Source organism: Salmo salar, chromosome 06 (genome assembly GCF_965601325.2).
Source record: "Salmo salar chromosome 06, fSalSal1, whole genome shotgun sequence".
Classification (NCBI taxonomy): domain Eukaryota; kingdom Metazoa; phylum Chordata; class Actinopteri; order Salmoniformes; family Salmonidae; genus Salmo; species Salmo salar.
Window position 1 is genome coordinate 31,211,353 of NC_138296.1, and position 24,160 is coordinate 31,235,512.

At 43.5% G+C, this 24,160-nt stretch overlaps 1 protein-coding gene across 1 annotated transcript in view; it reads left to right on the top strand.

Moving 5' to 3' along the window:
* The first annotated feature begins 828 nt into the window (after positions 1-828).
* LOC106601618 (tumor necrosis factor receptor superfamily member 16) overlaps positions 829-24,160 on the top strand; it is a 43,257-nt gene continuing 19,925 nt past the window's right edge. The window contains exons 1-3 of the mRNA XM_045720128.2: positions 829-1,203; positions 7,028-7,190; positions 17,587-17,949. Of these exons, the coding sequence (XP_045576084.1) occupies positions 1,165-1,203; positions 7,028-7,190; positions 17,587-17,949 (565 nt within the window). The 5' untranslated portion in view covers positions 829-1,164. The remainder of the gene's footprint in view (positions 1,204-7,027; positions 7,191-17,586; positions 17,950-24,160) is intronic.

Below are 24,160 nucleotides of genomic sequence, written 5' to 3' on the forward strand. Positions count from 1 at the left end.
CCTAGAATGATGATGTGCTTGACACCAGACCCTGAAGAAGGCAGTGATGCCAAAACGTTAGTGGTTTACCCAATACATTACCGGGAGCTTGTATATAGAGTATGCGACTCTCTTTTTTTTGTTGCTTAGTTTGCTCGCCGTTGGTCAGCACCTCTACCAACTTTTGGGGTGTGCACCAGCTCATGAAATTCATTCATTAATATACAGTTGACGCAGTAATACAGACCACATCAATCAGAAATGATCAACAAAACTGCATGTGAAAAACGCATCTACCCAGTAGATTTCAGGTAGATTTCCGGGGATGCTTTCTTTGGCAAACAACATGCAATGCAACACTTTGGAGGGAAAGCTAGAGCGCGAGAGAGAGCGATAGAGAGAAAGCGAGAGAGAGAGATAGATGAAGTGTCAGAAAAGTGACTCCAGTTGATCCGTGTCTCTTGTCTATGTAGATCAGGGTTCCCCAACTGGCGGCCCGAGTGCCGAATTTGTACTGCAGGTGTTTTTTTATGTTTTCTTTTTGTTGCATTTTCATTGTTGGACATAAAACAATGTAAATCAGCTCCAAGTTATTTTAATTTGGAATATCTGTTCCCAAGTATTTCCATGTATAATATAGAGACACATTACCATATACAAATGCAAGCAAGGTTTGGAATTATAATGTTTTAGTCAAATATTATATCTGTTTGGGCTTAATGCGGTCAATTTGAAGTCTACAAATTATTTGTTATTATGTTCTTGCCCCCCAACCTTCCACTCAAGAAAAAATTGACGCGCGTCTGAATCTAGTTGATGATCCCAGGTGTAAATCGTTCAAGTCGTCTACTGCAGAAGTCACAGGGTAAATCGGGAAAGAGTGGACGTGCCTCTCTTCAGTTCGTGCACGACTCTTGCCTCCGCAGTGCACTGCTGGATAGCGCTTAGTACAGTCAGTCTGCGCCTGGACGCTGCACGCACGCACCAGTGAACTACTAATGCGACGCATCTCACTCTCAAAAGGTCTCGAACGCTACACGGCAGCGAAGAGCATGGGGAATTCACTGCGGACTCATTGATAAAGAATTTCCACTGGAATTAAAATGAACAATTCGTCCTGTATGTTCCTTTGCAGTATCCATTTAGTATAGTCTATTTGTTTATGACACTGTAGGAAACCGAAGCATGGCGGGTACCTTATCATTGGTGATGTTGTTTGGAGTGGTGAGTAGTGGCATGATTTATAACTCTGATTTCATAAAGATATATTTCATTTTGATTGAATAGGTAGCATGGGAGAAACGTGTTCATTGTTTGCATTTTATTACTTTGCGTTATAACACTGTAGTTGCATTGGACTGGGGATCCCTGCACTGTCCCTCGTATTTCTCCATCTAATGCTGGCAAATTAGTCACGATACTAATCTGAGGAGAGCTGCTGGAGGGAAGGTGATTACCACCCCCATCTCAGAACTGATCATAATAACAGTTATAGTTCCCTATGCTCTTCATCTGAATCCTTTATAGAACAACCATCCTGGAAGGTTTTCATAGGCAGGTGCCATAGCCCAAGGTTCCTTTTACAATGTAGGAATTCATAGCAGGTCCGTCCATTCAAAACTGTGATAAGATCACATACGGACTGAAATGAAAGGCTTGGTCAGTCATCGGTAAATATGCATACTTAGTGTAGGGGAAGCTACTCTGAAAATATTGTTGACCAAGTTACCAATTACTTCACACTGGAAGATGTTAAACTACACTAAAGCTACCCTTAAGAAAATATATATTTGACTTAACTAAAGTTACTTTGAAAAAGTAGTTCACTACATCCAAACTAGTTCTTAAAAAACGTTAATATGTGCACCTAAAATGCCATAGATAACAAATTGCAATTGAGGTCATATGTTAACAGAATGTGTAATTTAGCCTAAGAAACCAAAAAACGAATGTTTCAAGTGAGAATTAGGCAGGTTTAATGCTGGAAAAAAAATGATTGCCTACTTCACCCATATACCCAGTTTAACTTCTTCCAGTGTGAAGTAATTGGTAGCTTGGTAAAATATATTTTCAGAGTAGCTTCCCCAACACTGAGTATGCATATATGAAACCGATCGCTGCCATTTACTGATGACTGATGAAACCCTTAACATTTCAGTCCGTATGTGATCTAATAACAGTTTTTATGAATGAACCTGTCATGAAATCCTAAAATACCCATATTTTCTTTTTTTTGGCAGTAGGCTTCTGTTGAAGTGGAGGTAGTGACTTATCTGAAGTTCAGAAAGTTTTGAGCAATTCATGACATGCATGTGAATTTTCGATAGTTGGGTGATGATAATGATAATGGTGATGGGGATGATTACAAACTATTTGCTATTATTTGCTGAGTGGCTGTCATAGGCTCCTGATATTTCAAGACCTGCTGGTCTAATAAGGCTTGTTCACTCACTCACCATGTGAACAGCCCTCTACATGACTCAGGAGCAGTCTGTTTTGACAGCTTCTTTACAACATTGTGGTAGTATAGAGCATGTTTGTAGAATTAGATTCAGAAATAGTCTCTAATTGACTATGAAATCGGGGAGAGTGCAAAGCAGGCATCTCAAGGCTGGGGATGTGACCTGGTGTGTGCATTTACATGTGTGTGTGTGTGTGTGTGTGTGTGTGTCTGTGAGGGCATTGTCTTATTCTACACGTTTGAGTTAAAGACTTAAAGCCAATTTATGCTTGATCCGAAAATGTGGTCGGAGGCTCCGTATGGATGGTGTGATGCAATTGCGGAGTCTACGGAGGGGAGGCATGCAGAGACAAAAATGAGCTCTGTACCGCATCGCTGTGCGCGTCTCAAATTCTGTGACAATGCGGAGGGCTCCGTATAGGTCCTCATTGACATGATTGGTTGATGATAGGTACAGTTGATGTCGGAAGTTTACATACACCTTAGCCAAATACATTTAAACTCAGTTTCACCATTCCTGATATTTAATCCTTGTAAAAATTCCCTGTCTTAGGTCAATTAGGATCAGCACTTTATTTTAAGAATGTGAAATGTCAGAATAATAGTAGAGAGAATGATTTATTTCAGCTTTTATTTCTTTCATCACATTCCCAGTGGGTCAGAAGTTTACATACACTCAATTAGTATTGTCACGACTTCCGCCGAAGTCGGCCCCTCTCCTTGTTCGGGCGGCGTTCCCCGGTCGACGTCACCGGCTTTCTAGCCATCGCCGCTCCATTTTTCCATTGTTCCATTTGTTTTGTCTTGTTCCCTGCACACCTGGTTTTCATTCCCTAATCACACTGCATGTATTTATTCCTCTGTTCCCCTCCATGTCTTTGTGTGATATTGTTTTTTGTTACGTGTTTGTGTGTACGCGCCAGGCTGGGTTTTTCCCCGTTTGTCTGTGGCTTTTTCGAGGGATGTTTATTGTACAACATTTGCTCGTATTTTGTGACTGTTTCGCGCATTACACTTTTAACTTTGGCTGGAGGTTTTGACGCAGTGGCGTCTGTCGGTTTATTTTGCCTCTGCCTTAATAAAGTGTGTGCCTGTTCACAACTCTCTCCTCTCCTGCACCTGACTTCTCCACCAGTAGCGCACACCTTGATAAGTATTTGGTAGCATTGCCTTTAAATTGTTTAACTTGGGCCAAACGTTTGGGTAGCCTTTTACAAGCTTCCCACAATAAGTTGGGTGAATTATGGCCCATTCCTCCTGACAGAGCTGGTGTAACTGAGTCAGGTTTGAAGGCATCCTTGCTCACACACACTTTTTCAGTTCTGCCCACAAATGTTCTATAGGATTGAGGTCAGGGCTTTGTGATGGCCACTCCAATACCTTGACTTTGTTGTCCTTAAGCCAATTTGCCACAACTTTACAACTATGCTTGGGGTCATTGTCCATTTGGAAGACCCATTTGCGTCCAAGCTTCAACTTCCTGACTGATGTCTTGAGACGTTGCTTCAATATATCCACATAATTTTCCTCCTCATGATGCCATCTATTTTGTGAAGTGCACCAGTCCCTCCTGCTGCAAAGCACCTCCACAACATGATGCTGCCACCCCTGTGCTTCACGGTTGGGATGGTGTTCTTCGGCTTGCAAGCCTCTCCCTTTTTCCTCCAAACATAACGATGGTTATTATGGCCAAACAGTTCTATTTTTGTTTCATCAGACCAGAGGACATTTCTCCAAAAAGTACGATCTTTGTCCCCATGTGCAGTTGCAAACCATAGTCTGGCTTTATTATGGCGGTTTTGGAGCAGTGGCTTCTTCCTTGCTAAGCGGCCTTTCAGGTTATGTCAATATAGGACTCGTTTTACTGTGGATATAGATACTTTTGTACCTGTTTCCTCCAGCATCTTCACAAGGTCCTTTGCTGTTGTTCTGGAATTGATTTGCACTTTTCGCACCAAAGTACATTCATCTCTAGGAGACAGAACGCATCTCCTTCCTGAACGGTGTGACGGCTGCGTGGTCCCATGGTGTTTATACTTGCGTACTATTGTTTGTACAGATGAACGTAGTACCTTCAGGCATTTGGAAATTGCTCCCAAGTATGAACTAGACTTGTGGAGGTCTACAATAGTTTTTCTGAGGTCTTGGCTGATTTATTTTGATTTTCCCATGATGTCAAGCAAAGAGGGACTGAGTTTGAAGGTAAGCCTTGAAATACATCCACAGGTACACCTCCAATTGACTCAAATGATGTCAATGAGCCTATCAGAAGCTTCTAAAGCCATGACATCATTTTAGGAATTTTCCAAGCTGTTTAAAGGCACAGTCAACTTAGTGTTTGTAAACCTCTGACCCACTGGAATTGTGATACAGTGAATTATAAGTGAAATAATCTGTCTGTCAACAATTGTTGGAAAAATTACGTGTGTCATGCACAAAGTAGATGTCCTAACCGACTTGCCAAAACTATAGTTTGTTAACAAGAAATTTGTGCAGTGGTTGAAAACGAGTTTTAATGACTCCAACATGAGTGCATGTAAACTTCCGACTTCAACTGTAGGTCAGGAGGTCCTGTATAAACACAAACTCACTTCCTTGACAACTTCCTTCACAACAGTTCGGCGCTGCTCCGCTAAGCTCAAGAAGTATGAATACCCTGACTTCTGCAGAGGCCATATCACCCTAAATGCTGCACGGCCAATGCAGACGTCGGATTGACTATGCAGCACCTTTCAGTCACTCAGATCACGTTGAGAGTAGCAGGCTCCTTATCAGAGGTGAAGCTGGTAAATTGCCAGTTTATTTCACTGACAAGATGCACACAAATACAGATAAACTTGGGGGTTTGGGCGGCATTCCAAGTTCACATTCACCGACCTGGTGATTATAGTGTAAGACCATATTCAAATAAAAACAGAGGTTTAGAGCCAAGGTTTGCATAAATTAGTAAGGATAAGAAAATATGCTTATGTGTGGTTTAACAATGCTTTGGGTAATTCCCCAACAGAGGGAGACATGCCAAGAGTAGAGGGGTCACAGGTGTAACTTTCACTGAGGACGACGGGGGGGTTCTGAAATTGCATTTTTGTCCTCCTCAGTTTTATCATTGGATTGTGGTACAAAACGATGCAACGGTGTGCTTTAGGACCATGCAGATGCCTCCAAGCGGTCGGGTAGACTGGAGTGTTTATCCGACTGGATAAAAATTAAATAAAAAAGTTATGTCCCCCCACTTCTAAAACCAAAGTTGCGCCCTTGAGAGGGTTTGAGATTATGTGGGGGATATCACTGGGGGGGGCACGCACGCACACACAGACACGCACGCACACACAGAGAAGGTAGAGAGAGGGAAGAGAGAGAGGGAGAAATGTACAGCGCGGATGAGAGTCAATGGACAGAGAGAGAGAGAGCTGTGCTGGCGGCTGCTCTCAGTGCATCTGTTTCTGAATGAAAGCAGGGGCTGAGGGAGGGGGAGAGAGGGAGACAGTTAAAGAGAGAGAGAGAGAAGGCATCTCAGTGAGAGAGAGACCAGCAGTTTTTCTTAGTAAAATGTGAGGCATTAAACATTAAAGCGTTTGAGTCTAATGGTTTTGATGATTATGACTTCAGAATGTGCTTCACATTATTGTTTCCTTATTTAAATGTATTGTATGTATGAAAACATGCTTTAGTCCTGTGCCTGTGAAGCTGTTTGGCATTTATATCAGAGTGAGAGAGAGGAAGTGACAAAGAAGGGGAGAGAGAGGGAAAGTGGCGAGAGGCAGTGAGAAAAAGAGTGGAAATAAAAAGAGACAGAGAGAAGATTGTGTGTAGCAGGAAGCAGGATGTGTGTAGGCCTTTGCGTGCGTGTGTGAATTTATAGTTTTAAGTTGCGCAATATGAGGACTTGTTATGCAAATTCCAGAGAGGAATCTGTCTTTTACCACACCTAGCAATTAGAGAGAAAAACAAGGACGTTAACTCTCCCAGGGCCTGCATCAACAGTACTGAGTCTGACCAATAGCCCCATAGACAGCTCCGTTTGTCTTGGCCTTAAAGAAAAAGTTAAGCTCCTCAAATGCTTTACTTCCCGAAACAGCCCCGCCTGGACTTGCAGTACGCTCCAGCCAGCAGTATTCAACTAACATTTGCACTACAAGCGAATAAATAAGGAGGAGAGTAACCCCTATGGGGAAGAAAACACAAATCAAGTATTAGAAAAACAAAGGTAGATCTTCTCCTTATAAATGAATGGGTTCAGGAGCCTTTGTAAACACCCTGCAGACTGACAGCTTCAGTGTGAAAGGCACATATGCTTATAGGTGTTACTTGGACCAGTCATGGGTGAGCACCTTGAGGCTTGCCTTTATGTGCCTTTAAAGGCTCTCTGAGGATGGGACAATGTATTGCTCTGTAGAAGAATTTGTCTGTGATTTAAATGTAGACTAAATTATTTATTGCGAATCATGATACGAGGTTAGATTAGGAACATGATTGTAATACACATCTGTCTGTCATTTTTGCCTCCAAAACGTTCCCCTCTATGAGCCAGTATTATGGGTGAACTCTGCTTTAACACCCTTCTGTCTGTTCCTCTGTCTGTGCCAGGTTGGGGTATTGGTGGCTTCTAAGACGGAGCGGGCGGTGCAGGTGCCCTGTGAGTCAGGCCAGTACACCAAGGGTGGAGAGTGCTGCGAGGTGTGCCCACCTGGAGAGGGGGTGGTGAGGAGGTGTGGTGCCAACCAGACCGTCTGCGCCCAGTGCCTAGACAGTGAGTTCATCCTTCAAATGTACAAGTACACATCTATACAGACATACTGTATTATGCACATGCACACAGGCACGCACACACAGCTATTTTCAGTTGCACAACTAGAGGTTTTCTTCTGGATCAAAAAGGGGCTTAGGTGGTGGGCGTGGCAGGGGGCGTGGCAGGGGGCGCGGCAGGGGGCGCGTCAGGGGGCGCGGTTGGCCGTCAGCGCGTCATAATTTTCGAAGCCCCCATCTTGGCGGGGTAAAGAATGGCTAATGTTGTGTTCTTTTGCTCAAACATAATAACAAAATCTATACTGCTAAATTAATTGTTTTTAGAATTTTCAATTCTCCCTGACTGTCTAGTTTTTATTTTGGGGATTGTTAGTTCTCAATGATTATGTTATCAAAAATATATAGGTCCATTATCTTTTTTACACACTTTATGTCTGGTTTTAGTCGTTTAAGTACACACTGAATGTGTTTTTATATCCCGAAAATGAATTTAAAAAAGTATATATACAGTATATTACAACTTTTTTTACACTGTTTGGACTTACACTATACATTTCACCTTAAATGCACTCATTTACACCATCAATAGCAATTTACACATTAATACCCCACCGTCTAAAACCATCCAATCAAAACAGAAAAAAGCCTGAACAAAAATGTTACTGTCCAATTTGCACATTACTAAAAAAAGCCTTCTGTCCCTGCTTTAATAACAAAGTGTTATTTAGAAACAGGCAGGAATTCCTATGTTTGATGGCTGTAAGTGGGGCCAAATGTGTTCACTTACAACTCAGGCTGAAAACCATTAGTACTGATTCAGAGGGAGGATAAAACGGGACGGGAGAGGTGCCAATGTTGTGCTAGAACGTCTTACAGAGAGGAAGAGCCTTTATGCAAACATACATATGCACTTCATCTTAGGGTTTGTTTCACCATTTTCCCTCTCTTTCTCTTTCACTCTCTTTCTGTTGTTGTCCTTTACAGTAGTTAAGATGCATAGTAGAAGTTAAAGTGTAGTTCTCATAGGTCACTGCATAGCATAGAAATAGAATCCAGAGAGAGAGAGAGTCAGCTGGATTCTACAGCACTTCTATAAGTCAAAGTGTAGTTCTCAAAGGTCACTGCATGGTTGTGGTGGATGAGCAGAATGTCAGAGTGTATTGTGACTCCTGATTGGTGTCAGGTCTGCTCTGTTGACTGAGTCATACAAATAGGATCTTCTTTCACAACTGTGACAATTCACAGACAAAGTATTCTTCAGTTGAGGTCCTTTACAAATCCCAGGAATGCCAATGTTTCCAACACAATTTGAGCAGGACACAGAACAGACGAGGTCTAAAATTAGATCAATTAAGTCATTTAGTCAGAAGATGGTCTGTGTTTCTGCTTGGTATAGTATTACCATAACAAGCTCCTACAGACACCACACTGGCCTGTGTAAAGACATGGTATGCACATACTATTTAATGTAACCTCCAAACATTCCTGGAGCTTGGCAGTTTAAGATCAAAGTCTCATCCACAGCAGCTGGACAGTTGGTGAACAGCCAACCAGAGAGTATACATAGAGAGGTAAAAGAACAACTGGAAGGGAGGGGAAATGGAAATGGAAGAGGAGGGGATGAGGAATGGAGACTAATTAATCATTATTATCAGCAAATTACACAAAGTGATGGATTACAGCAGGAAACTGGAGCCGCTTGACATCCTAATATGGACTTGTATTCTAAGGTTTGACTGAACCCTGCCCTAAGAGTCCTTAATTAATAAATTAAAATGTATAAATGATGTCACTTTTTTTCATGGGAAATGATAAAGCACTAGTGAGCGCTCCACTCTCATTCCCTACCAGTCTTTATGTGACTCATCGGCTGTAACAGGGACAAAACTGGTCTGAGGGAGCATCAAGCACCAAAGAGCAGGGTCTGCTCATTCATCTTGCATGGTGTTACATGACTGCATCTTTACACATTTAAACAGACTAATTATACCAGTGCACCACGCCCATTTGATATCCTACACAGGGATGCAGAAAACAGTGTTGTCAGTGTTGTCCCATCGCTGCAACTCCTGTACGGACTCAGGGGAGGTGAAGGTCGAGAGCCATGCGTCCTCCGAAACACGACGCCACCAAGCCGCACTGCTTCTTAACACACTGCTCGCTTAACCCGGAAGTCAGCCGCACCTCATGGGTCTCCCGGTCACGGCCAGCTGCTACACAGCCCGGGATCGAATCCGGATCTGTAGTGACACCTCTAGTACTGCAATGCAGTGCCTTAGACCGCTGCGCCACTCGGGAAGCCCTTGAAAACAATTATCTTGAGCCACGATACAGACATGGTATCAATAATGTGGTAAACATTCCACAATTTAGCAGAATTGCATTAGTTTGTGATAATTTGAGCCAATTTACAATTGTTCTCTGCCTGTCCATTTTTGTTAGTCCCAATAAAATCTTAATGTGCTTGATGCATCCCTGAAACACTAACAAAAATAGGGCCTGAGATTGTTATAAATGGATGTCAGTGGCTGAAAACACGGACCTTTACCTGAATAACAAAATCTGTATACGTAGATAGAAGCAGTATTTCATAAAGCACAAGTATTAATATTTTAAAAGGTGAAAAAACATTCAGAGCATCCATTTCCTGTTTCATGGTAAATATGGGAGCATCTTTATTTACCTCTTCTTCCTCTCTGGATACTTTACTTCCTGTCCTGCTAACACCTCCCCTCCTCATTGCCCTATCCTTTCAGGTCTAGACGCCTGCCAACGTCAGCACCGCTAAAATATTTATCAGTCCTTTCCACTTTCTCTCTCTCTGCCTGTCATGGGACACAGCACATCCAGAGCTGCTTCTCAGTGAAGCATCACAAAGGGGGCTGCAACTGACTGGGGATCAGTGGGGATGGAGAGAGAAAAGGCCAGTCAATGAAGCGTTTAGAAAGTCCTCTGACTGAATGGGGTTCAGTTGGGGATTTAGAGAGAGAGAGGGAAAGAGAGAGAGACAGAGAGAGAGAAGGACATAGAAAGAGGAGAACCACAGCTTCCTTAGTCAATGGAGTGCGTAAAAGAGGACTGACTGATTGTGGATCAGTGGGTAATGGGGGAATGAGGAGAAATTAGTTTGAGAGTCCTCAGTGGCTCCTACAGCGGAAACTACTGCATTACTCCACTGACCCCCGAACAACACTAGGTGAGCTAATGAGGGATAACACATAACTGTCACCAGATATGACTTCGCTTTTTAATATCCTAATAATAGCATTATAGGAATGTTAATAATACCCCAAACAGATGTTGTAAACCTTGGGGTCGAGCCAAGCAGACAACTGAAGCGTGGCGATAATTACACACTGTTAAATAAATGTTTCAAGTTTTAAAAGACAAATAGAAACCGGCATGCATGTTTTAGAACGTTTAACGTATAGCCCTACAGAGAAACAAGAGCCAGTGAAAGGTCAGTATGTTATGTTAGCATAGCAGAAAGAGAGAAAAGAGTTAAGGAAGGAAAGCTGTCTGACATTAGTGGGGAAATGGCCATTGGCCATGGTCCCCTAGAAGAACACAGCAGGATAGTGCTGACAAAGGAGAAGATGAAAGAGGATGGACACAGGAGAAGCTTAAGGATGTCCAGACCTGCATTATTAATGATGCTAATCTAATGGGGTCGAAACACTTCGATGTGAGAGGAGGGGCCTTCTCAGGCTGAATTGGCACATTTACACTACATCCATCAGCCTTCAATCACTAACTGCTGACAGGATCATACTACTAGATATCTAGAGGAGGGTGGTCAGGTTGACAGGAACCATGAGGATCATACTGCTAGATATCTAGAGGAGGGTGGTCAGGTTGACAGGAACCATGAGGATCATACTACTAGATATCTAGAGGAGGGTGGTCAGGTTGACAGGAACCATGAGGATCATACTGCTAGATATCTAGAGGAGGGTGGTCAGGTTGACAGGAACCATGAGGAACATACTGCTAGATATCTAGAGGAGGGTGGTCAGGTTGACAGGAACCATGAGGATCATACTGCTAGATATCTAGAGGAGGGTGGTCAGGTTGACAGGAACCATGAGGATCATACTGCTAGATATCTAGAGGAGGGTGGTCAGGTTGACAGGAACCATGAGGATCATACTGCTAGATATCTAGAGGAGGGTGGTCAGGTTGACAGGAACCATGAGGATCATACTGCTAGATATCTAGAGGAGGGTGGTCAGGTTGACAGGAACCATGAGGAACATACTGCTAGATATCTAGAGGAGGGTGGTCAGGTTGACAGGAACCATGAGGATCATACTGCTAGATATCTAGAGGAGGGTGGTCAGGTTGACAGGAACCATGAGGAACATACTGCTAGATATCTAGAGGAGGGTGGTCAGGTTGACAGGAACCATGAGGATCATACTGCTAGATATCTAGAGGAGGGTGGTCAGGTTGACAGGAACCATGAGGATCATACTGCTAGATATCTAGAGGAGGGTGGTCAGGTTGACAGGAACCATGAGGATCATACTGCTAGATATCTAGAGGAGGGTGGTCAGGTTGACAGGAACCATGAGGAACATACTGCTAGATATCTAGAGGAGGGTGGTCAGGTTGACAGGAACCATGAGGAACATACTGCTAGATATCTAGAGGAGGGTGGTCAGGTTGACAGGAACCATGAGGATCATACTGCTAGATATCTAGAGGAGGGTGGTCAGGTTGACAGGAACCATGAGGATCATACTGCTAGATATCTAGAGGAGGGTGGTCAGGTTGACAGGAACCATGAGGATCATACTGCTAGATATCTAGAGGAGGGTGGTCAGGTTGACAGGAACCATGAGGATCATACTGCTAGATATCTAGAGGAGGGTGGTCAGGTTGACAGGAACCATGAGGAACATACTGCTAGATATCTAGAGGAGGGTGGTCAGGTTGACAGGAACCATGAGGATCATACTGCTAGATATCTAGAGGAGGGTGGTCAGGTTGACAGGAACCATGAGGATCATACTGCTAGATATCTAGAGGAGGGTGGTCAGGTTGACAGGAACCATGAGGAACATACTGCTAGATATCTAGAGGAGGGTGGTCAGGTTGACAGGAACCATGAGGATCATACTGCTAGATATCTAGAGGAGGGTGGTCAGGTTGACAGGAACCATGAGGATCATACTACTAGATATCTAGAGGAGGGTGGTCAGGTTGACAGGAACCATGAGGAACATACTGCTAGATATCTAGAGGAGGGTGGTCAGGTTGACAGGAACCATGAGGATCATACTGCTAGATATCTAGAGGAGGGTGGTCAGGTTGACAGGAACCATGAGGAACATACTGCTAGATATCTAGAGGAGGGTGGTCAGGTTGACAGGAACCATGAGGATCATACTGCTAGATATCTAGAGGAGGGTGGTCAGGTTGACAGGAACCATGAGGAACATACTGCTAGATATCTAGAGGAGGGTGGTCAGGTTGACAGGAACCATGAGGAACATACTGCTAGATATCTAGAGGAGGGTGGTCAGGTTGACAGGAACCATGAGGATCATACTGCTAGATATCTAGAGGAGGGTGGTCAGGTTGACAGGAACCATGAGGATCATACTACTAGATATCTAGAGGAGGGTGGTCTGGTTGACAGGAACCATGAGGATCATATTCAGGAAGAGAGGAAAGATGTTGCTAACCTTAATGTTCTGCATGGTCTCAGGTGGTGACAGGCATGGTAAATGATTTTTACTCTCTCTCTCTCCTACATGTGCGTGGTTCTGGAGCATACGGTCATGTTTAGACATGTTTATATAACATGACTGCATAGGGATTTATGCATGCGAGCTAAAATTAGGTAGAGGCGTGTTGCACTGCGGGATAATTGGGGAGGTTGAGGAAAGGTTGTACCGTCAAGCCTGACTGAAAAGAAAACAAAGGCTCTGAGTCCTACTTCAAATCATTATTTACCCTAAGGTCAGTTATTTATCCGCCAGATCGAAGGCCCCACTCACTCAGTCAATGTCAGAGCTGCTCTGCTACCTCTAGCCAGAGCCATATAAAGAGACCAGACCACCATCTGAACCACTCACTGCCAAATGACTGCTGAGAGAAATGTGAGAACAATAACACTGGACCTGGGCCACCACCTGTCAGTGGAGGGAGCTCAACCTCAGGACCTGGGCCACCACCTGTCAGTGGAGGGAGCTCAACCTCAGGACCTGGGCCACCACCTGTCAGTGGAGGGAGCTCAACCTCAGGACCTGGGCCACCACCTGTCAGTGGAGGGAGCTCAACCTCAGGACCTGGGCCACCACCTGTCAGTGGAGGGAGCTCAACCTCAGGACCTGGGCCACCACCTGTCAGTGGAGGGACCTCAACCTCAGGACCTGGGCCACCACCTGTCAGTGGAGGGAGCTCAACCTCAGGTCTCTCCATTGCCCTGTCACATATGAATTTATATTTACTATTTGATGGTCTTTTTGATGGTCCAATTTTGGAGTTGGAAACTCAGAGGAAATAACATCCTGTTCTCACAGTATGAGCCTGTTTTATCCAATCCTGTTCTCACAGTATGAGCCTGTTTTATCCAATCCTGTTCTGTTTATCCTCCACTAATGTTTCAATGCCGTTAACTCTCACATTCTCTGTTTCTACTGTGTTTAAAGTAAGGGAGATGACACCCTGTGTTGTCAGGTAGTAAGCTGTGCTGCTGTTTACAAGGTGTTAGAGATATTAGGCTCAGCCTGTGCTTGTGTTTACATGCTGGAGGAGCTTACAAGGCAAGGCAAGTACTGGGACATTGCTGCAGGGCTTTTCACACCAGCAATACGCTCTCTCTCTCTTACTGAACACAACTGCCATCCAACACTTCTCACTGCTCGTCCTGCACACACACACACACACACACACACACACACACACACACACACACACACACACACACACACACACACACACACACACACACACACACACACACACACGCACACACGCAGATGCAGACACACACAAAAACATGCGTCACTTGCTGTTTCTAATAGCAAGGGAAGCCTCTAAAGCTCTACATTGAACAGATTGCAGAAGATGCCTCCTCTCTCCTGTTCCCCATTTAGAAGAGCATCACACAGGAGTACAGAGGGATTTGGGGAACCCTATATCCGGTGGGGATCCCGCTGTTCTGTTATTCAAACCAGCCTGCCCCTCCACTCCACTGTCTTCTCCTCTCCTCTCTTATCCTCTCCTGTTCTGTCTTATCCTCTCCTCTCCTCCACCCTCTCCTCTCTTATCCTCTCTTATCCTCTCCTCTCCTCCTCTCCACCCTCTCATCCTCTCCTCTCTTATCCTCTCCTCTCCTCTCTTCCCTCTCCTCCCTCTCCTCTCTTATCCTCCCTCTCCTCCCTCTCCCCTCCTCTCCCACCAAACGTCACTCTCATCTCCTACAGCCACGAAAATAACAGACTCTGAATAATTCAGCAGGGTTCCAATTATATCTGAAAAAAATTCTATAAGAACATGCAATATTAATGGATGACTTTGTACCGCTAAGAACACTCAGCATGAGAATAACCCAGTTTGGGGTCAACACCTTCATGGCTCAACTTCTAGCACCAACATTCCTGAAGAGCACATTCTACTAATGGAACTTCATAAAGACAACTACAACTGGCTCAGGAAATAGTCATCAGAGGCCTCCTTTATAAACATTGCGTAGCTACAAAATATACCACAAAACATGCGTGTGCCAGTTTGGACGCAATAGTTGTCATTTTTGTGCTTTCCTCCACGCACATTTTCTATTGGTTGTAGTATTGTATTGCAAGCAGACAAGTAAGTATGTTGTGCAAATGGGGGATATGAGGACACGCTTATTCATAAAAACATAATAACAAGATGCAACCATTTGCTGTTAGTGAGAAGAACAAAAATCAATGCGTTTTATTTTTGGAATTGAAGTCCACAACAATTGGCCACCGTTTTCTCTGTCAGAAAGTGTCACAGTCCTTTACAGCCAGATACAGCATAGATTATTGTCCTTTACAGCCAGATACAGAATAAATTATTGTCCTTTACAGCCAGATACAGCATAAATTATTGTCCTTTACAGCCAGATACAGAATAAATTACTGTCCTTTACAGCCAGATACAGAATAAATTACTGTCCTTTACAGCCAGATACAGAATAAATTACTGCCCTTTACAGCCAGATACAGAATAAATTACTGCCCTTTACAGCCAGATACAGAATAAATTACTGCCCTTTACAGCCAGATACAGAATAAATTACTGTCCTTTACAGCCAGATACAGAATAAATTACTGTCCTTTACAGCCAGATACAGAATAAATTACTGTCCTTTACAGCCAGATACAGAATAAATTAGTGCCCTTTACAGCCAGATACAGAATAAATTACTGCCCTTTACAGCCAGATACAGCATAAATTACTGCCCTTTACAGCCAGATACAGAATAAATTACTGCCCTTTACAGCCAGATACAGAATAAATTACTGCCCTTTACAGCCAGATACAGAATAAATTACTGCCCTTTACAGCTAGATACAGAATAAATTACTGCCCTTTACAGCCAGAGACAGCATAAATTACTGTCCTTTACAGCCAGATACAGCATAAATTATTGTCCTTTACAGCCAGATACAGAATAAATTACTGCCCTTTACAGCCAGATACAGAATAAATTACTGCCCTTTACAGCTAGATACAGAATAAATTACTGCCCTTTACAGCCAGATACAGCATAAATTACTGTCCTTTACAGCCAGATACAGAATAAATTACTGTCCTTTACAGCCAGATACAGAATAAATTACTGCCCTTTACAGCCAGATACAGCATAAATTACTGCCCTTTACAGCCAGATACAGAATAAATTACTGCCCTTTACAGCCAGATACAGAATAAATTACTGCCCTTTACAGCCAGATACAGAATAAATTACTGCCCTTTACAGCTAGATACAGAATAAATTACTGCCCTTTACAGCCAGAGACAGCATAAATTACTGTCCTTTACAGCCAGATACAGCATAAATTATTGTCCTTTACAGCCAGATACAGAATAAATTACTGCCCTTTACAGCCAGATACAGAATAAATTACTGCCCTTTACAGCTAGATACAGAATAAATTACTGCCCTTTACAGCCAGATACAGCATAAATTACTGTCCTTTACAGCCAGATACAGAATAAATTACTGTCCTTTACAGCCAGATACAGAATAAATTACTGCCCTTTACAGCCAGATACAGCATAAATTACTGCCCTTTACAGCCAGATACAGAATAAATTACTGCCCTTTACAGCCAGATACAGAATAAATTACTGCCCTTTACAGCTAGATACAGCATAAATTACTGAAACAGATGAATACATTCTTCCTACACAGTAAATATACCGGTAGCTTGTGTAAAAGACTTGACAGTATGGGTATATGCTACAGTATTGCTGTGCGATAGGAGCGCGACATCTCAGAGACCCAAGGCAGGAGATACTGAAGAAACACAATAATCTATTGATAAACAAAACAATTAGTCTTTTGCAAAGAAGTAGCATTTAATTAAAACATTTCTGAATATACAATCAATAAAGTGTTTGTCACTCAGTATAGGCAGCATGCATGTTTAGTTTGAAAACATCACTGTAAAAGACTAAAACATTCTGCCCACACCTCTACAGAAATGTGATCAAATTCGCCATTGCTCTTTTAGAAACTGCCGTCCCATGGCCCAATTCCAACAGTTCCAAATCATACAGCAAATAAAGGGTGTTATAGTCAGGTGAATGGAGGGCGTTTTCCTGGCAGAGTTATAATGCTTGTTCACACACGCACAGTTTCATGACAAGTCTGATTTACAATGGGAAACATGCGTATGGCGTGCGCTAAGTTAATACATCTCAATATTGTTAGACGTATGAATTCTTTTCAGAAATAGCTTGAAACATACTTTAAAATGATGAAGAGTGGCCAAGCATCTAATGATCAGTGATCATTTGTGCCAAACCCAGCTTGATTAACTTTGAATACAGGCCATCTCATCGTCTGTTCAGAGCAGTAGAGAGCTATATCATTACAGTACAGTCGGTACAGTCCACACAGAGATCAATATAGTAATGAGCGCGGCGGGCTTCAGACTCCTTCCTCAACAAGAGCACCTTTCATGTCTCAGAACACAAATCATCCAGAACCCACTGGATCACTGTGTCCCCCCTCTCGATGAACACAGCAGCAGTAAACATGATTCATGTCATTAGACTGACTGACTGTCTCTCTCATCTCCTCCTCATATACATTTTTCCTCTCTCCTCCCTCCATCCCCCTCTCCCCTTCACCCCTCTGTCTCATCCTCCCCTCATCGTTCTCTATCCCCTTCTTCTTTCTTCTCCTCCAGGTGAGACCTACTCAGAGACCTACAGCCACACAGACACCTGTATCCCCTGCACCATGTGTACAGGTCTGATGCGCATGCAGACGCCCTGCACTGACTCCAACAATGCCATCTGCGTGTGTGACTACAACTACTACCTGAGTGAGGTGTCTGGGCGCTGCGAGCCCTGCACGGTGTGCCCGGCAGGCCAGGGCGTGCTGGCACACTGCGAGCACAACCACGACACGATGTGTGAGGAGTGTATAGACGACACCTACTCCGACCGGGACAGCTCCCTGGACCCCTGCCTGCCCTGCACCATATGTGATGAGGGCATCGAGGTGGAGCTGAGCGCCTGCACGCCCGTCAGCGACTCCCTCTGCCACAGTAAGAGAACCAACGCACACTCACGGCAACATACACACACACAACCTGCACGCTAGCCAGTAGCAGTAACGTCTGGGAACTTATGGTAACTTTTGCCCTCCTGTCCTATCAGGGTCGTATAGTAAAGGCCTGTATGTCTCTATCACAATGTTTTCTTTCCCATGTGAATTTAGAAGGTCAACAGGGGTGACTTCCACATGTGTCTGTTCTACAGTCAGGGTCAGAGGGCCATGCAGGCCAAATTGTCAGACGGCAGAAAAAACAGAACAGCGGTCACAGAGGTCAAGAAGTGGTGGAGTGTCAACACAGAGACAGTGCATAATCTCCAAACTCTCACTAGAGGCCAGGTATTCCCTCTGCAGGCACGGTGAACACAGATGCACTACAGGGCAGGCTGCAGCACTGGAGCACATACCCAGGAAGCTGTCAATCCAGCAGGGTGGAAGTGGCATGAAATCAGGCATGTCAGTGAATAATAAGCCCAGCCTCTGGGAGGTCCACTGCTGCTAGGGCTACAAGATATGGAGCTCCCTGGTAGCAGGCTGGGTTAGGTTTATGGGACCTGGGTTGGCTCCACAGGCTGGGTTAGGTTTATGGGACCTGGGTTGGCTCCACAGGCTGGGTTAGGTTTATGGGACCTGGGTTGGCTCCACAGGCTGGGTTAGGTTTATGGGACCAGCAGGTTTGAGTTCCAGTAAATATACTGTATGAAGGAAATGATCAACTTTATAACAGAAGTCCTTAACGCCACCTCCAGATGACCTTTGGTACAGTAGGACTAGAATGTTCCAAGGTTTCGTATAGGTGATACAAATAAGGCTTGATATTGGTTTTGGATCATGGACATTCATTTTGGGTTTTGGAAACAAGATTTCCGTAATGGTTTTGGATATTAGGTTCGGAATTTGGAACTTGGACACTTACTAGGATTAGTTACTTTTTGGATGGGGGACTTATGAGGTTTGTGTGCTGGGCTTGGATGCTGCCTGGGCCAGAAATGCCACGTTGCAAATGCAAGTGGGTTATCCGTGGACACCTGCTACACTGTGCTGGAGATGCTTGTCAGGCAGATGGGGGTCATAAATCGCTCTTCTTTTAATGTTCTCTCATCTCTTGCCCGCGGCTGGCAGTTCTCAGTTAGTTGTGAAACAGACTGAGAAAAGATAAACCCAGAAAGATCAGGAGAGGAGGAAACACTCTCTCACCCACACATAGGCTATGTCCAAAATGGCACCCTATTCCCTATATAGTGAATTGCTTTTAACCAGAGCCCGTATTGTGTCCTGGTCAAAAGTAGTACACTACATAGTGAGTAAAGTGTCATTTAGGAGGCAGACTCCTCCTCCTCACTGACAGCTGTTTCTGGGTTCTCAAAAAGGCAGAAACACCTGCTTCTGATCAGCCAGGGACATCTCTGTTCAGAGAGAGGGAGATTAAAATGAGAGAAGAGAGAGAGAGAGACACATAGACAGAAAGAGATAGAAAGAGATCAAAAGAGAGAGAGACAGAGAGAGAGTAGAAGGTAGTGAGGAAAAAATAGGACACATATCCCAGCACCATAATCACATGAACATGTCCAGAACCTTCCCAATTAATAATCACATGAACATGTCCAGAACCTTCCCAATTAATAATCACATGAACATGTCCAGAACCTTCCCAATTAATAATCACATGAACATGTCCAGAACCTTCCCAATTAATAATCACATGAACATGTCCAGAACCTTCACAATTAATAATCACATGAACATGTCCAGAACCTTCCCAATTAATAATCACATGAACATGTCCAGAACCTTCCCAATTAATAATCACACAAACATGTCCAGAACCTTCCCAATTAATAATCACACAAACATGTCAGGAACCTTCCCAATTAATAATCACATGAACATGTCCAGAACCTTCCCAATTAATAATCACACAAACATGTCCAGAACCTTCCCAATTAATAATCACACAAACATGTCCAGAACCTTCCCAATTAATAATCACACAAACATGTCCAGAACCTTCCTAATTCATAATCACATGAACATGTCCAGAACCTTCCCAATTAATAATCACACAAACATGTTCAGAACCTTCCCAATTAATAATCACATGGACCAGTCCAGAACCTTCCCAATTAATAATCACACAAACATGTCCAGAACCTTCCCAATTCATAATCACATGAACCAGTCCAGAACCTTCCTAATTCATAATCACATGAACCAGTCCAGAACCTTCCCAATTCATAATCACATGAACCAGTCCAGAACCTTCCCAATTCATAATCACATGAACCAGTCCAGAACCTTCCCAATTCATAATCACATGAACCAGTCCAGAACCTTCCCAATTCATAATCACATGAACCAGTCCAGAACCTTCCCAATTCATAATCACATGAACCAGTCCAGAACCTTCCCAATTCATAATCACATGAACCAGTCCAGAACCTTCCTAATTCATAATCACATGAACCAGTCCAGAACCTTCCCAATTCATAATCACATGAACCAGTCCAGAACCTTCCCAATTCATAATCACATGAACCAGTCCAGAACCTTCCTAATTCATAATCACATGAACCAGTCCAGAACCTTCCCAATTCATAATCACATGAACCAGTCCAGAACCTTCCTAATTCATAATCACATGAACCAGTCCAGAACCTTCCCAATTCATAATCACATGAACCAGTCCAGAACCTTCCTAATTCATAATCACATGAACCAGTCCAGAACCTTCCTAATTCATAATCACATGAACCAGTCCAGACATGAAAGTGTAAGAGATTGTGTCCTCTCTTCCTTTCTCTGTTTTCCTCACCTTCTTCTCTCTCTCAATTCAATTCAAGGGCTTTATTGGCATGGGAAACATATGTTAACATTGTTAAAGCAAGTGAAGTAGATAATAAACTAAAGTGAAATAAACAATAAAAATGTACAGTAAACATTACACTCACAGAAGTTCCAAAAGAATAAAGACATTTCAAATGTCATATTATGTCTATATACAGTATTTTCTCTCTTTCTCACTGACTCTAAAAAATAAAGTAGTAAATATGAGAATTGGGAATATCACTTATATCACTCATAAGTTGCGTGAGAGTCAGAGAGTCATAGGGACTTCAGAAATCTAGTCAAACCGCACCATGTGTGCCTCATACAGTGAGTGAACATCTATGTCAGACCTTCTATTATGAGTGATGTACAGTAGGGTACAATGCAGCCTTGTGCTGTAGCATATAGAGGACCACCAGCAGTGGAGATAAAGACAGCACACAACCAGAGCGCCTCTCACTTCTGACCTCGGGGCTCTGTCTTCTTCTCTGTGACCCTGTGTTGTATTCCGCTGGCCACGGACAGGACTAGGGACAGTGCTAGGGACAGTAGTGGCAGTATGGGGTGGCTCTGGGTGACCCTGCCCTGTGTGGTGTGTCAGGGGGACTCTGACATGTGAAAGGAGCCACAGTCATACACCCATAAGGTCACACGTAAACATGTGGACGCCGTCGAACTATTGCCATGACTGTTCTGTTCCCAAGACACCCCGGTGGTCTATGAGGACAGATGTGCTGTAGTCCACACGTCTGTGTGTCACTCTTGTTGAAATTGTCTAAAATTGGAGTGGAAGATATGTGTGTGGATGATAATGAATTGCTTCTTGTTGGGATGCGTTTGTTGAGTAAGGATGGATATGTGGGAAACCTGTTTGAGGTGTCTAAAATGGCGTATTTTGATTCATTGTATTTCTGAAGAGCAGTGGAAGATTGCAGTGGGACTCAAAAGAATCCGGACAACAGAAGTTTTGTGTTTTGAACTTCAGAGTAGAGCACCCGTTAAAAGAGTCATCTCAGGGGCGACGACGGATGTTCAGGTTGAATCCCTGAAGGGAATCCCTGCTGTGGTTGGTGCCCGGCGTCTGAACCGCTGGGGGAATGGAGAAATAGAAGAAAGTCTGTCTCATTTACAACTGCGACCTGGCCACGATAAATCAAAGCAGTGCGACAAAAAACAACAACACAGAGTTACACGTGGGATAAACAAAAGTACGGTAAATAACACAATAGAAAAATCTATATACAGTGTGTGCAAATGGAGTAAGGAGGTAAGGCAATAAATAGGCCATAGTAGCGAAGTAATTACAATTTAGCAAATTAACACTGGAGTGATAGATGTGCAGATGATGATGTGCAAGTAGAAATACTGGTGTGCAAAAGAGCAAAAAAAGTAAATAAAAACAATATGGGGATGAGGTAGGTAGTTGGATGGGCTATTTACAGATGGGCTGTGTACAGCTGCAGCGATCGGTAAGCTGCTCAGAAAGCTGATGCTTCAAGTTAGTGAGGGAGATATGTCTCCAACTTCAGCGATTTTTGCAATTCTTTCCAGTCATTGGCAGCAGAGAACTGGAAGGAAATGCGGCCAAACGAGGTGTTTGCTTTGGGGATGACCAGTGAAATATACCTGCCGGAGCATGTGATACGGGTGGGTGTTGCAATGGTGACCAGTGAGCTGAGATAAGGCCAGGACAGCGGAGTCAATCACCACCTTCCGGAGACACCTGAAACCCCACCTTTTTAAGGAATACCTAGGATAGGATAAAGTAATCCTTCTAACCCCCCCCCACCTTAAAATATTTAGATGCACTATTGTAAAGTGGTTGTTCCACTGGATATCATAAGGTGAATGCACCAATTTGTAAGTCGCTCTGGATAAGAGCGTCTGCTAAATGACTTAAATGTAATGTAAATGTAAATAAGGCGGAGCTTTACCGAGCAAATACTTATAGATGACCTGGAGCCAGTGGGTCTGGCGACGAATATGTAGCGAGGGCCAGCCGACGAGAGCATACAGGTCGCAGTGGTGGATGGTATATGGGGCTTTGGTGACACAAAGGATGGCACTGTGATAGACTGCATCCAGTTTTCTGAGTAGAGTGTTGGAGGCTATTTTGTAAATGACATCGCCAAAGTCGAGGATCGGTAGGATAGTCAGTTTTATGAGGATATGTTTGGCACTGTGAGAGATTGAGGCTTTGTTGCGAAATAAGAAGCCAATTCCAGATTTAATTTTGGATTGGAGATGCTTAATGTGAGTCTGGAAGGAGAGTTTACAGTCTAGCCAGACACCTAGTCAGAACCGTCCAGAGTAGTGATGCTAGACGGGCGGGCAGGTGTGGGCAGCGATCGGTTGAAGAGCATGCATTTAGTTTTACTTGCATTTTAGGGCAGTTGGAGGCCACGGAAGGAGTGTTGTATGGCATTGAAGCTCGTTTGGAGGTTTGTTAACAGTTTCCAAAGAAGGGCCAGATGTACAGATGAAGTCGGAAGTTTACATACACTTATGTTGGAGTCATTAAAACTCGTTTTTCAACCGCTCCACAAATTTGTTGTGAACAAACTATAGTTTTTGCAAGTCGTTTAGGACATATACTTTGTGCATGACACAAGTAATTTTTCCAACAATTGTTTACAGATTATTTCACTTATAATGCACTGTATCACAATTCCAGTGGGTCAGAAGTTTACATATACTAATTTAAACAGCTTGGAAAATTCCAGAAAATGATGTCATGGCTTTAGGAGCTTCTGATAGGCTAATTGACATAATTTGAGTCAATTGGAGGTGTACCTGTGGATGTATTTCAAGGCCAACCTTCAAACTCAGTCCCTCTTTGCTTGACATCATGGGAAAATCAAAATAAATTGTAGACCTCCACAAGTCTGGTTCGTCCATGGGAGCAATTTCCAAATGCCTGAAGGTACCACGTTCATCTGTACAAACAATAGTAGGCAAGTATAAACACCATAGGACCACACAGCCATCATACCGCTCAGGAAGGAGACACATTCACACTCCTAGAGATGAACGTACTTTAGTGCGAAAAGTGCAAATCAATCCCAGAACTACAGCAAAGGACCTTCTGAAGATGCTGGAGGAAACAGGTACAAAAGTATCTATATCCACAGTAAAACGAGTCCTATATCGATATAACCTGAAAGGCCGCTCAGCAAGGAAGAAGCCACTGTTCCAAAACTGCGTTAAAAAAGCCAGACTACGTTTTGCAACTGCACATGGGGACAAAGATCGTACTTTTTGGAGAAATGTCCTCTGGTCTGGTGAAATAAAAATGGAACCGTTTGGCCATAATGACCATCGTTATGTTTGGAGGAAAAAGGGGGAGGCTTGTAAGCCGAATAACACCCTCCCAACTG